At 25.8% G+C, this 13,569-nt stretch overlaps 1 protein-coding gene across 1 annotated transcript in view; it reads left to right on the forward strand.

Moving 5' to 3' along the window:
- The first annotated feature begins 497 nt into the window (after positions 1-497).
- LOC129966865 (cGMP-dependent protein kinase, isozyme 2 forms cD4/T1/T3A/T3B-like) overlaps positions 498-13,569 on the forward strand; it is a 122,761-nt gene continuing 109,689 nt past the window's right edge. The window contains exon 1 of the mRNA XM_056081467.1: positions 498-1,116. Within this exon, the coding sequence (XP_055937442.1) occupies positions 812-1,116 (305 nt within the window). The 5' untranslated portion in view covers positions 498-811. The remainder of the gene's footprint in view (positions 1,117-13,569) is intronic.

Raw genomic sequence — 13,569 nt, forward strand, 5'->3', positions numbered from 1 at the left:
TATCTTGTAAAGAAAAGAATGACATTTCTGCAATATTTTTTCAAAGAGAAATTCGTTCAATTAAAAAACGAAATATATATTTGAAAAAGAATTTTTTTGTACTTAATTTCTTATCCATAAAAGGAAAACTTTTGTTGTGAAATTTCTCTATATTCCGAAGTGAAAAATTTAAGGATGTAGAAAAGTGCTTACATAAAAGAAAATTAGAATTATATTATTCGATGGAATCTAAATAAAAAAAAAGGTTTTAAAAAGGTTACCTTTTTAAAGGTTAAAAAAGGTGGGGATAGTAAAACATTTTCAGCAGCTATAAAAGCTTTAAATGCAAAGTTGCCATTTATAAACTTCACAACTTTCTATAAGTCGGTTCCGGTCCTTTTTGTGACAACTAAACTTCCCATGTTTTGTTCTGCTCGTAACGGAAGTCGAAACTGGATTCTATTTATAACTTTTTACGCGAGTAGTACATGCTGATTAAATACCTGTACTGCTTCACTGTAGCTATAAACAGCTTCAGTAAACAAGTTGTGTTAGTAGGTGGAGGGAAAGCTTTCGCGGCAAGTGTTTAAAACACGTGATGGTCTTTTTGTGCGCCGAGATGTTTTGAGTTTTTTATTCAGAGAAATTACTTTTAAAGAAGTTTGTGATCTCTTGTAGTTGTGATCAACTACAATGATTATGATTATATAAGGTAAAACTAGTTGGCTTCGCAATGATTTTTCAGACGAACTTTAGTCAAGTTTTGAAATGAGTTGTTTCTTTGAAACAATCTCATTCTCTTGAGAAATATATCATTTTTAAGACTCCACTTATGATCAAAATGCCAATGTCTCCCATTCAGATGGATACAGAGGATGATGTGCACGACATCATCTTTAAACAACAAAAAATGATCGACAGACTTAAACAACTCTTAGACGAAAAAGAGGAAGAAATCCAAAGACTTCGTTGCCTATTAGATAAATATCAGTCAGTGTTTAGTCCCAATTTAAATCTAAATAATTATTATGGACGCAGGAAACACAGAGCTCAAGGTATATCTGCCGAACCTCTTTCTTTACGGACTATTCAAGAACTGATTCAAACCAAGTTCCCTGAATATCCTAAGTCGGAAAGGTAAGTTTACTTTTCATACATAAACATCATGTGTTTCATTTTTCATGAATTTTTATAATAAGATTTTAAATGAAACCTTGTAATATTTTAAGTGAACGTCTTGAATGATATGGTATAATTTTTAGTGAATTTGAAAAAAAAAAAATATTATTTAAAATACTCATATTTTGCCAAAATAAGATTAGTCATTTATAAAAATTATATCATATATTACTTCTTGCAATACCTAGTGTATTTTAATGTAAGTTGGGTAAACATCATTTTTTTTTGTAGACATTGAAGTATTAGAGCATGTTGGCTCGAAGGTAGATATCAATTTCATAGTAATATACATATGTAAGAGTACTATAGGAATTTTCATTTTAATAAATAATAATAAATTTATTTCATATTATTACTTTCTGAGTATTTCTATAGTTATTCATTTAGTTTATTTGTCAAAAGTTTGTGATATTATTTTAGTGTTGTAAATCAGCTATTTATATTTCAATTTAATTGCAGTATTAAATTTTTATATGCATTTTTTTTAAATGTTAATATTCTTCTATCTGTTAAGCCAAATTTCTAATTATTTAGCTAATCAAAACTTAAATATCAAATATTAGTATTTATTCCTATATCAGATTTGTGAAAAATTTGACAAAATATGTGTGAAAGTAACTTTTTCTTTTAAACATTTAATCGCTGTATTATATAAAAATTTTAGGGCATAAAACATAGCTTTTAAAGATAAGTCAAATCTTTAAACTCTGAAAAAAGATATAAATTTGAATTATATCATTTAAAATGATAATGAGAAACAAAAAGAAGCTGCTATATATTCTGTATGGATTTACTGTCGCCATCAATTATATAAAATGATTTATGAATGTTGAACATTTATTAACTTTCTTTTAGAAATCTGCTAGCATTTAACTTAGAAAGGCCCCTTTTTTTTTTGTTAATTTCATAAATTATTCTATTTTTTGTTGTTTACAAGTTTTTTATTTCTTGGAAATCTGTTATACTTTCTATTTTCTAATTCTCAGATAACTAAGAAATCTATTTATTTTTGTAACTTCATAAATTATTCAGTTATATCTTGTTACAATTTTTTTTATTTTGATGTCTACATTGATTTATATTCTGTAGTTGTCAAAAGCATTTTTTTTTTCTTGTTTCATACATTATCCAATTAAGTCTTGTTTACAAGTTTTTATTGCTTTCATGTTTTTAATATTGTTCACATTTTAGATAAAAATAATTTTATTATAAGTTTCCTCTTTCCAACAATATTTAGATAATAGATTTATAAAATAAATTGAGAATATTTTTTATATATTGTCGTAGTTAAGTTAATTATTGATTATGAAGAGACATTTTATTTATGATGTTTAAATTATAAATATCATATTTGTTGATTAATATATTAATATTAATTGTTGATTGATATATTAACTTCTTTTTTACATATTTAAAAACTAATCATTGTTGAATTACATTTTAAAATCTATTGAGTAATTTTTTAAGACTATTTGCTGGAAACAAAATAATCTGATGTAATAGCATTTCACTTATTATTTATGTTTTGGGAATCTTATTTAAAATTATGATCCAATTAAGTGTAAGAAAATGTGCCTGTTAGAAAATGTGAAATTAATTAGCTCATTCTGTTATCTCTATTAAAGGCAATAAAATTATTTTAAATTTCATATGAATTTAAAATGTAAATTATATAAATAGAATTAACATTCTTACATACACAATTGTTTTGATCTTAGAGCTTTCAAATTTGTAAAATTAGCTTTTAACGTAAATAAATAGATTTTTTTTTTGTATTAATCACACTTCTGAAATTTTAAAAATACTTTTTAAATTATAAATAAGTGAAGAGTTAAACATGAAGTATCGAAAAATTGATTCCACCTCTCAGATAGTTTTATATAGTTTGTAGAGTTTTATTTATTTATTCATATGTATTAAAAAATTAAAACTCTGAGAATCCAGCTATCTCATAAAAGAAAGACAACTGGGAAGGGGGGGGGGGAGGAGCAACATTCTTGGTTAGCATGATCATCAGTGTAATGAAAGTAAATGATTCCAAGAATAAAGTATTTTTTACTCTCTTTCCCTTGTATAATTACAAGTCAAAATCATTGGAGACTAGTGTTCAAAACTTCTTCAAAGACTGATATGACATCTTTCTCCCACCTTCCCGTTTAAACCTTTGTTACTGTGTCATTGTTAGAAATATCATAAAATAAAAATGTGAATATCAGTATGGTGAACTTCAAAATTCAAAAAAATGATTTCCTTTCATATTATTTGTTGAATCTGTCCTTCAATATATATAATAGGGGAATGGAACTGTAAATTCTTGGTGTTGGGTTAAAAGTAATGTGTAAACATATTTTTATGAATTGAAAATATATATTAATTCCAACATCCTTTTAGAATTACAAAACATGGGGTATTCATATGATTTGTACTAAATTGGTATTTGCTCATGTTTTGGAATTGTAAAAAAAGCTTTTTTATTATTCTATATTATTGTATGCGGTTCACAGTAAAAAAAAATGTAGATAATTTATGGTTGCATGGAAATTATAAATAATCTGGTGGGTATTACACATCAAGAAAAATATTATATTGCATTTTTTATTTATATTTCTATTATTCAGATATAATAAAGAATTGCTGGCTAGCATATAGATAGTCACTTTTTATCTTTTATCTTTTTTTTAATTATTTAAATTTAAAAATAATTACATTTTAATTACTATAATTTTTTATTTAATTGTTCATGTGAAAATTCAGTAGATAATAACCAATTATTAAGTGCATATAACTTTAAGCATTTATATCTATATATATAATATTTTTATATATAAAAATCAGATATGTTTTTTTCTATTAAAGTAAAAGTAAATAATTGTAATCTCAAGTTATATTTGTTTAAAGAGGGAAAATGTTTAGAATTTTTATTTTTTTAAAAATTTTGTTAGTGAAAGTGATTGATATAAAATGCATTTTAAAATGTCATATTTGGTTGCTAATGCACGATAATTTAAAATGGAAAGGCACTGTAGTTTAATTGAACTGGATGAAAAAATAGAATTTTCACTTTTAAAGAAAACTATCTCTTTGTTCTCTAGTTTTGACAGTGTAGAAGTGATATTGAAGCTCAATGATCGTTTCCCTCTCTCATAAAGGAACATTTTTGCTTTTTAATATGACCTATATTTGGATTTAACTAAACAATGAGCTGTTTTTGTTATCATAAAACGATTTTTTAAAATTAGATCGGAACTTGTTGAAGTATTTAAGTAATTAAAAAGGATTTTATTCCATGCCTTGAATTCCGATTAAATGACAAGTTTTGTTTACTTATTTTTGGATTTGTTAATAAGAAACACGGAAATTTAATGAAATTTCGTAACAGATAATCATGTTTTGAGACCAGAAGAAAAAAAATCATTTTTGTTCAATTTACTTTCAAGTAGAAACGTATGAAAGATTAATATGCATTTTTGATTGCTGCTATGAAAAAAAAAAATAATTAAAACTTATAAATAATGGCAAATTACATATATTCTTTTAAAAAATAAACTAATATAAATACAAATATCGTCAGATATGCTAATTTTTTTATCGTTCGTAATGGGTTTCGTGAGCATTTTCAGATTAAAACTTTACATTAAATGCCTTTTTTAGTATCTGAATGCCGTTTGGAATTTATTATCATTATTTTTTTTTATTTCCTCTAAAAAACGTAATTATTTAAGGTTGTTTTGAGATTGTTTGTTTATATGTTAAGAAAATTACATATTCTCCCATTTTATTTAGTTTACGCAATTCAACCGCCCGCATTATGTAATGATATTATTTATTAATGTGAAATAATTTAATATTATTTCATTTCCTTTTAATTAATTCTTAAAGAAAAATCTCGTGAATACTTACTTTTAAAATTGCTCTGAAATAAAAGCGTAGTTATTGGTTCATTGAAATTCATCAGATTTTAAATTAATGTGTTTGCTTCCCTTTGTTAAAGAGAACGCGGCCTTTTCTACTTATAACTTTAAAAAAAATGAGCCTTTCATTTTCCCGCATACTAAGACTTTTAATCCAATAAATGACAATTCTTGATGAAAGTTCTCAAATCGTCTGAAAATTCGGCGTCTTCCAACCATGATTCAAGTGTTTTAATGTAATTAAATTCGTGTGACTGAAGTTTCTTTTTTTAATTAGTTGATTTTGCAAATTTATTTTCTGCATCTTACCAGAAATTGTTAATTTTTATTATTTTTTGATTCTCACATTCTTTATAGATTACTTAAATCATATATTCTAAAATAGTTTAGTATTTAGAATTAATTATAATTCTATCAGTAAATATTAACTGTGGCGTTTTTTTTACATCTTTTATTTTGGTGTACGAAGAGGAAATATCGTAATCATTGAAAAATTCGAACGTCGAGATTTTGGGAATTATGGCTGTCTATGAGTATGAGAACTCAAAAACGCGTTGAGTTAAATAGATAAAATTTGGTACCAAATTTGGCTTTACACTAAATTTGTAGATTTCTGCCAATTTTCAAAGAACCCATTCTCAAAAAGTTCAACTGTCTGTCCAAATACAAAACAGAAAGATGAATAAATCATAATTTTAGCATAAAATTTTTATTTGAATTCTTTAACGAGTTGTCCGTCTTTGGGTCTGTAATTTACATACATGCAATCATGATCACTGTAAAAAGCAACGAGTTAAACGAAATTTGGCGTTCTTTCTGTTTTACTAAAGTTTTAGCTCTGCGTCAAATTTTGATTTTTATCTATCGATAAATGGTATTCAAAATGCATTCCCGGTTTTCTTAACCATATTACGAACTGTAAAACGCTCCTGTGCGGAACTTAGAAACTGAAAAATTTGAGAACTCATGGTATTAAGACTTTCAACTTTTTTTTTTAACGTGAAAACGTTAGAAATTTTATGCGAATTGCTTATATTTGCGTTTGCATATATTCATTTGATGTAATTTTTGCGGGGACACAAATGGTCTCTGCTTTCAGTTTAAAAAGGTGTAAATTCTGCAAGAATTTGTATCATCAAACGACATTTTATGGAATGCGCCTGGTTTACTTTTGTATAGAACCAATTTTGAAATGCTGTTTGAAACTTGATACAATTATTTCAAATTTCTGAAGTTGTATTAATTTGTTATCTTTGTCTTTGAAGTTGCTCGTTGGCCTTTTACCTCCTGGAATATGGTTTTGCGAACGTGGCATATAAATGCGCAGTGAAATGACCTTTGTGTTGTATTGTATCATCAAGAGATAACGGTACTTGATTGAACTATTTTTGAAAAAATGTTCCGATAACAGTGTCGGAAAATGTCTAAAAATAACTTTGGATGATTAAATTGAAACCTTTGAAAATATACAGGGATCGTTTTGTTCTCCATTTCCTGTCCTTTGAAACGTTTTTTATGGTATTCTGTCAATAGATATATTTGGATTAGATGATACCTAATCTGAAATACCAAGATATCTGGGTGTGAATATTTATAGAATGACCTTATATTTGTCTTTTCAGTGTTTTTCAAGATTCTTAGTTCATAGCTATCTTTGGGTCTGACAATTTTGCTTTAATAAAATGTATTTTAATAAAATCTCATTTCTAGTATTAAATTTATTTTACAGAATGAAATGAGAGAAGACAAATAATTGTAAAAAAATGCAATTAAATTAAATTTTCTCGCATTAAAAATAACTTTTTTTGTCGAAGTTGCAAACGATTTAAAATGAAAAGTTTATTTAAAATCTAAATAAACATCCTTGTTTTCCTAAAATTTTAAACGATAAATATTGCGAGAAATATGCAATAATATGTTACAGATTTTAGAAGCGGTTTCCTTGATTTAAAAATATTTTTAATAAGACAATGAATGAAAGCTATTATCATACTTCTATGAATTGCCATAACTTTAATTTCAAAATTGCAAAGCTTATTCTTTTGAATTTATTTTTCTGTATCTCCGGCAAGTTTTAATTCAGTATCTGGCAACATAAATGCATATATATATATATATATATATATATATATATATATATATATATATATATATATATATATATATATATATATATATATATATATATATATATATATATATAAACAAAGAAATAACATTTTTAAATGTATTAAGTTAAATTAATAAAACTTGAAATTGCATTAAGTAAAATGTCTTACAATGAAAATTCTATAGTTGACGAGTTCTGCAATGTGTCTGTTTTCCATTTCCAAGCATTTTAAGTCCCCAATAGACAAGAAAATAATTCTGTTCTTTTCATCATAAATTTTACAAAGCAATTCTGAATTTCAAATTTTTAGAAAAAAGAGAGAAGTAAAAGTAAACATATATAATCTTTAGCAATTATTCCGATAAATATTTTTTGAAAGAAAGAAGTTTTTCTTGAAAACAATCTCGCATGTATTGGATTTGCATAGCCATCTGTTTCTAGGAATGTTGTCACGTTTCTTTGGGATTACACATCATTTCTGTATTTAGTCCGTGGTAGGTTATAAATATAATCTGTGAACCATAACCATGTTTGTAAAGCTGTTGTATGCATAAGATAATCGAAAGAATACCCTAATTTAGTTATATGAATATTTGTTTGCGCAAACTCTTTGCGTTTAGTCACGTGTATGCAAGGCAAGAATAGATTTTGTTCGGAATTCGAATGATTGTTCAAGAAAATTTAATCGATTTTCTGTTCGATCGTGATTTTTCTTCGTTGACTTTTGAAACATTTGTTCAAATGATAGCTATTGTTATTATCTTTATTTATTTCTTCAGACGATAAACATTCTGCTTTAGTAGAGACACAAGTTTAACCTGAAAAGAAAAAGTATTTTCTTTTATTGTGCATTTAATCAGAAAATAAGCTTAAAAAATTCTTTTGTTCCTTAATAGCAACAGTGTAAAGAAAAATATTAAGACGATGTAATTTAAATTTGAAGCTGAATAATGAAATGCCATTTTTTTTTTTTTTATTATTGTAATAAATATTTTCTTGGTGGATAAACTGGATGAACATTTTGTGCAAAAATTAGCGCGTCGTGATACATTGCGTTAACCCCGGCGTCAAGGCACAGGGCATTTTTTTTTTGTCTTAATGCTTTAAAAGCATATTTTTTAGCAAATGCTTCAATTTAGTATTTTGATTTTATTTAATTATTTTGTTAAAATTTTTCAGCCTTTTTTTTATAGCTGATTGAATTAGACTTAATATTTAATTATTTAAAAATAAAAGCTTTATTACGATCACTTACGGTTTTTCTCAATAAATAGTGTTTTTAAGGTCTTGCTAATATTTTACTATTTCCTATCATGTAACAACCTTAAAAATTGTTGATTCTTCTGAACCCCTAAATTTGCATTTCTTTTTAACTAGATAATATTTATTAGGTGATTTATTGCATCTAAGTGCGATTTGCATGGTGAAAAATCTTTCAAAACTCTCTTCAGAAGACTGTTGGTTTGACTAATTTCGACATTTTATTACTTCTTTGGTTACAAATATTCACTAAGAATTTTTAAAAAATTAATTACTTTCAATTGAAATTAATAAAATGTTAAAGTTTTTCCTGAATAATTTCGGAACATATTATCGCATGTAAACAATTTTTTTGTCATATTTTTTCATTTTAAAATTTAAAAAAATTACTATTTAGTGATATCATTTATATTTCCATACAATTTTTTCTGTCATTATTAAAAATAAACTGAATATTTTTCATTGTGTTTTAAATAATACTTAATTGTTGCTGACCCAATAATTTAGCTGTAATTTTGTAATCGAAATGAATTTCTTATTTTTTAAATTTAAAAACTTTACTTTGAATTTGGAAGAGAATCGAAACAAAAACAAGGGCTACTGTCTTTTTATATAACAGCAAACAGATTAAGGCCAATACGTAGTTCTTATTCCTAATACGTAGTAAAAGTCTATGAACTAAGAGTTCTAAGATATAAAAATTATTTTTAGTAGCGCAAGTTTGTACTTCTAGAATATGGAAGATTATTCACCTGTTTACTTTCTCAAAGATTTACCAAATTGCCCTATTTATCTTGAAATAGATAAACAAAATACATTCATTCTTGCAACTATCTTACCAACTCACTTGATGCTAAATGATTTATCAACCTTAGTAATGACAATGATACTTTAATGGAATTAATCAAGCAATTATATAAAATAATATTGAATTTTATCCTTATTTATACTATAAATGGAAGTTAGCTCGATTTTTTGACATCCTTACTTTTATTTGAAATTGGCAACAGTTTAGACTCTAATTTATTTTACCACTTTTTTTTTTCTTTTTGAAATTTCTAATTCTTAGTTTTTTTGGAATTTTTTTTCTATCGGCTTAAATAGTTATTTAACGGTGCCTAAAAGTCCGGAAAGGAAACTGATACACCATCAGCTTCAGATGATTGCTGGTTGCCGATGTCAGTAAATAAAAGGTTTTTGTGTATTATGCTATCACTATATATACATATTTTTATGTTATATTAATAAAAAAACATTTTTAACATTAAAATATTATATATGTTTGTATGTTAATTCCGAGCAATCAGTTTATTAGCTATATATGTGAGATTCTTACATCCTTGCAAGATCAAAAATTATAATAAATATGCAAATGTTATTTTTACTTTATCAATAGCGAGAGAAGAATGAGTTGCGAATAATTTAATTAAAATATTTCCATTAAAAATGAAGTAAGAAGCTTATTTTAACTTTTAATATTCATATGAAACATGAAATTAATATAAAATCTTATTCTTTTCTTTTATAAATATTCAGATTTAGGAAAATACGAACACTGAACCTAAATAATTTAAATGGTGAAATTGTAACAATATCTTTATCGTTAGGAATGTTTATAGATTGATAAATTGCATCATGCGACTTGTATGATCAAAACACATTCAAAGCAGTCTTTAGAATACACCGTTGACCCTAGAGCTTTCAAATTTTGCATGTAGTTACTTCTAAAGGAGTAGATGTTCACTAAGAAATAATTTTTGAAAATTTTTATTAAAAATCAATAAGTAATTTAACATTTTCTTCAATAATTTCGAAGTATATTATTGGATTAAAATAATTTTTACTCTTAAATTAAAAAAAAGAAAAGAAAAGAAACCTTTTCTGTAATACTAATTTTATTTCCTTTCAGTTTTGTTCTCTCTAATTTAGTACATTGAAAAATATTGAGTATATATATATATATAATATTACACCAATAATTGTCGGTGTTTGGATTGATATTCTTGAACGTTGTATTTACATGCATTACGACGATTCTTTTTTCGCGCGCGCGCGCGTGTGTGTGTGTGTGTGTGTGTGTGTGTGTGTGTGTGTGTGTGTGTGTGTGTGTGCGTGCGTGCGTGCGTGCGTGCGTGCAAGTTATTGCTCTACTATTCGATTTTAAAAATGAAATGTAGATAGGTGAATCGATCCTAAAACCTTATCATATTATAGTATTTCAGGCTAGAAGTTCGTAGATTGTTCCCCTTTTCCCTCTGATAGGTAAAATATACATCATAAATATAAGATTAAAAAGTAGTGTGTTTCTATAATTTTATTTTTATGGGATTGCAAAATCATATGCAAAACTTTTTTTCTCACGTATTACAATTTTATACGCCTAATTATTCTTTTAAGATTAATTTGTATTCTTACTTAGTTTACTTTTCTATTAATTATAAAATTTTGAATGTGATCATTTTTCGAATTCCTAATTAAATAGTTGTTTCAATTTGATGTAGCAAGACGAGTTTTACTTGAAATCACCTTAATTTACGATAATAGTTTTTGGCCTATATGAAAGTACTGATGGCGTATAACATTTTTTTATGCAAATTCAAGTCACGGATATGCTGTTAGTGTGAAATGGTTTTTAAATTACTAATTAGTTTTAAGCAGGTTACAGAAATCTGAATATAAATAAAAGTCTTTATGGCTGTATATACATATGTTCCGTGTCTCTTCCGAAACGAATTGGCCGATTTCACCCTAACTTGGTACACTTTGGACGAGACAATGAATACCGTTATTTTTTCAATGTGCAAATGTTAATTAAATCTTCACTTAACAATAAATTATATTTTTAAATTTTCTGTAGTAATTTCAACGGGAATAATTCTACAAGGAATATTTTAATACTGCCTTAAAATTCAAGGTTTTACTTTTCCATGACACCAAATTCCTTTCTGAGCAATTTTTTCTTCAATTGCTAGTAATTTTTTTTAAAGAAAAATTTAAAGGGGCGATTTTGAAATAGGTAACAGCTAAGACTTTAATCTACCTCTTTTTTTTTAAAAATATTTCTATTTCGTTTCTTTTTTTAAAAAATGAACTTATAGTTATTTAACAGTGCTTAAAAGTTCTTACAGGACGAACTGATATATCCATCAACTTCAAACGATTGCAAATTGCCTACGCTTGTAAATCAAGTGGCGTACTATAATAAAATATTTTGTGTATTATAATATCATTATATATACATATGTTTATACAAAATCATTTTTTACATTAAAATATTACAGATATTTGTAATTTAATTCCGCGTAATCGGATTAAGCAGCTATTAAACTCCACGAATGAATACCGTCAATAAGTATTAATATTTATGTAAATATATACGTATATTTCCCACATCTGCTCCTAAACAACTGGGCAAAATTCAACCAACCTTTACACATGTGTTATTAAAGACAAGAGAAAGGACACTGTCAACCTTTCATACTGCAAAAATTAATTATTTATTTATGACAATTTATCCTGCATTTTTACCGTTTTTCTAGAATAACTTTGGAGCAAAATATTTCCATAAAAAATATATGTTTTTTTACCATCTTATAAAAAATTCAAAGTTCATACGTTTTCAGCTGTATCAATTTCATTTACGTGACATTTTCCTCCAACTTATTATTTTTTCAAAATTTAGTTAATACTTAAGTGGAGGCCGACAATTTTGTCGTAAGGAAATATAAAGAACAGGAATGAGCTGCTATACTTATATATATATTTTTTAAATATTTCTTTTCTATGCTTTAGATAGTTTTTGGTGACGATTTTTATTGATTTTAGAAAAAAAACTGAAGTTTAATTAGATAAAAAAAATAATAAATAAATAAATACTGGCGTTAAAAATTGCTATCGCCTGTCATCTTATCTGCTCCTTCTACGAAGTTATAAATAAGTAATATTAGACATGAAAATATTTTAATTCCGAAGGATGTTGGATATATTAATAGCTAGTAAATAAATTTATAGTGTCTTAATTATCCAAATATTGCATATCATTTTATAACAATTTTTGTAATCAATCATAAAACTTTTATTTTTGGAATAATTTCGAACTTGTTAGGTTACATAATATTTTTATCTATAATTATTTAATTTATTATTTCTTTTGTGGAAACTTTATAGTAGTATTATGAGTAAGGATCAATATTTGAATAACTTAAAAAGTTAGATTTTTACAGTTGTTTAATTTTCCCCCCCGTATATTTGTATAATTAGAGAAGTATTTTCTTAACGAACTTTTTAAAATTGTCTGAATCTTATTTTTAAATAAAAAAATATATTTTCCGCATTTAGTAAAGGTGTAATATTAGTATGAATTGCGTCGAAAAGCAGTTTATAGTAATATTTTTTATTTGAATGATATTAATATTATTTATAATATTATTCTATTAAATTATACAGTTTTCTGTTTCTGATTATATTTAACATAAATTTTATTTTCTCAATTTATTATGTACGTGTTTTTTTTAAAAATTTTTTTGTTGGTCTTTTACTAAGCCTTTTTTTTTTTTTTTTTAAATATTCTGGGTAAAATCGTTTTTCTCTTTTCTCAAATGTTGCGTGTGATAAAAAACGTGTCAAGTGTCTCTAACGTCAAAGATTTTACTGTTATTTCCTCAATATGTCTTCCCTTTTAATTAATTGGACCATATATTTTGAAAGAAGAAAACTTCAGGACCTTAGTAACACACACAACGACTTTCTTCTTTCTCGATTCTTTTCAAACAATGCTTCATAAAAAATTTTATTGCTCTCTTTTCTGACAATGAATTACTGTTATCTCTCTATGACAGTGGACCTAGCCGAGGGTCTTATATTACTGTTGCGCGCGTGTACAAAAAGTGCTTTTCTTGTCTTAGTTCAGTGGATAGTTGGGAACAACCACTTGGGAACCTGAGTGCATTTGGAGTGTTCTGATTCATTATCTTAAAAATATGCCTTTAAAAGCTTTTGTTAAAAGGCGTGGACTCCACCCAAGCGTGAGTCTAGTGCCTCTAACTTAGAATTTTATACGCTATATAACAAATGCATACTGTAATGTTGCAGATTCTTGAATAGCTATCATTTTGTACATATACAAATAAA

The sequence above is a fragment of the Argiope bruennichi genome, chromosome 4 (genome assembly GCF_947563725.1).
Source record: "Argiope bruennichi chromosome 4, qqArgBrue1.1, whole genome shotgun sequence".
Taxonomy (NCBI): domain Eukaryota; kingdom Metazoa; phylum Arthropoda; class Arachnida; order Araneae; family Araneidae; genus Argiope; species Argiope bruennichi.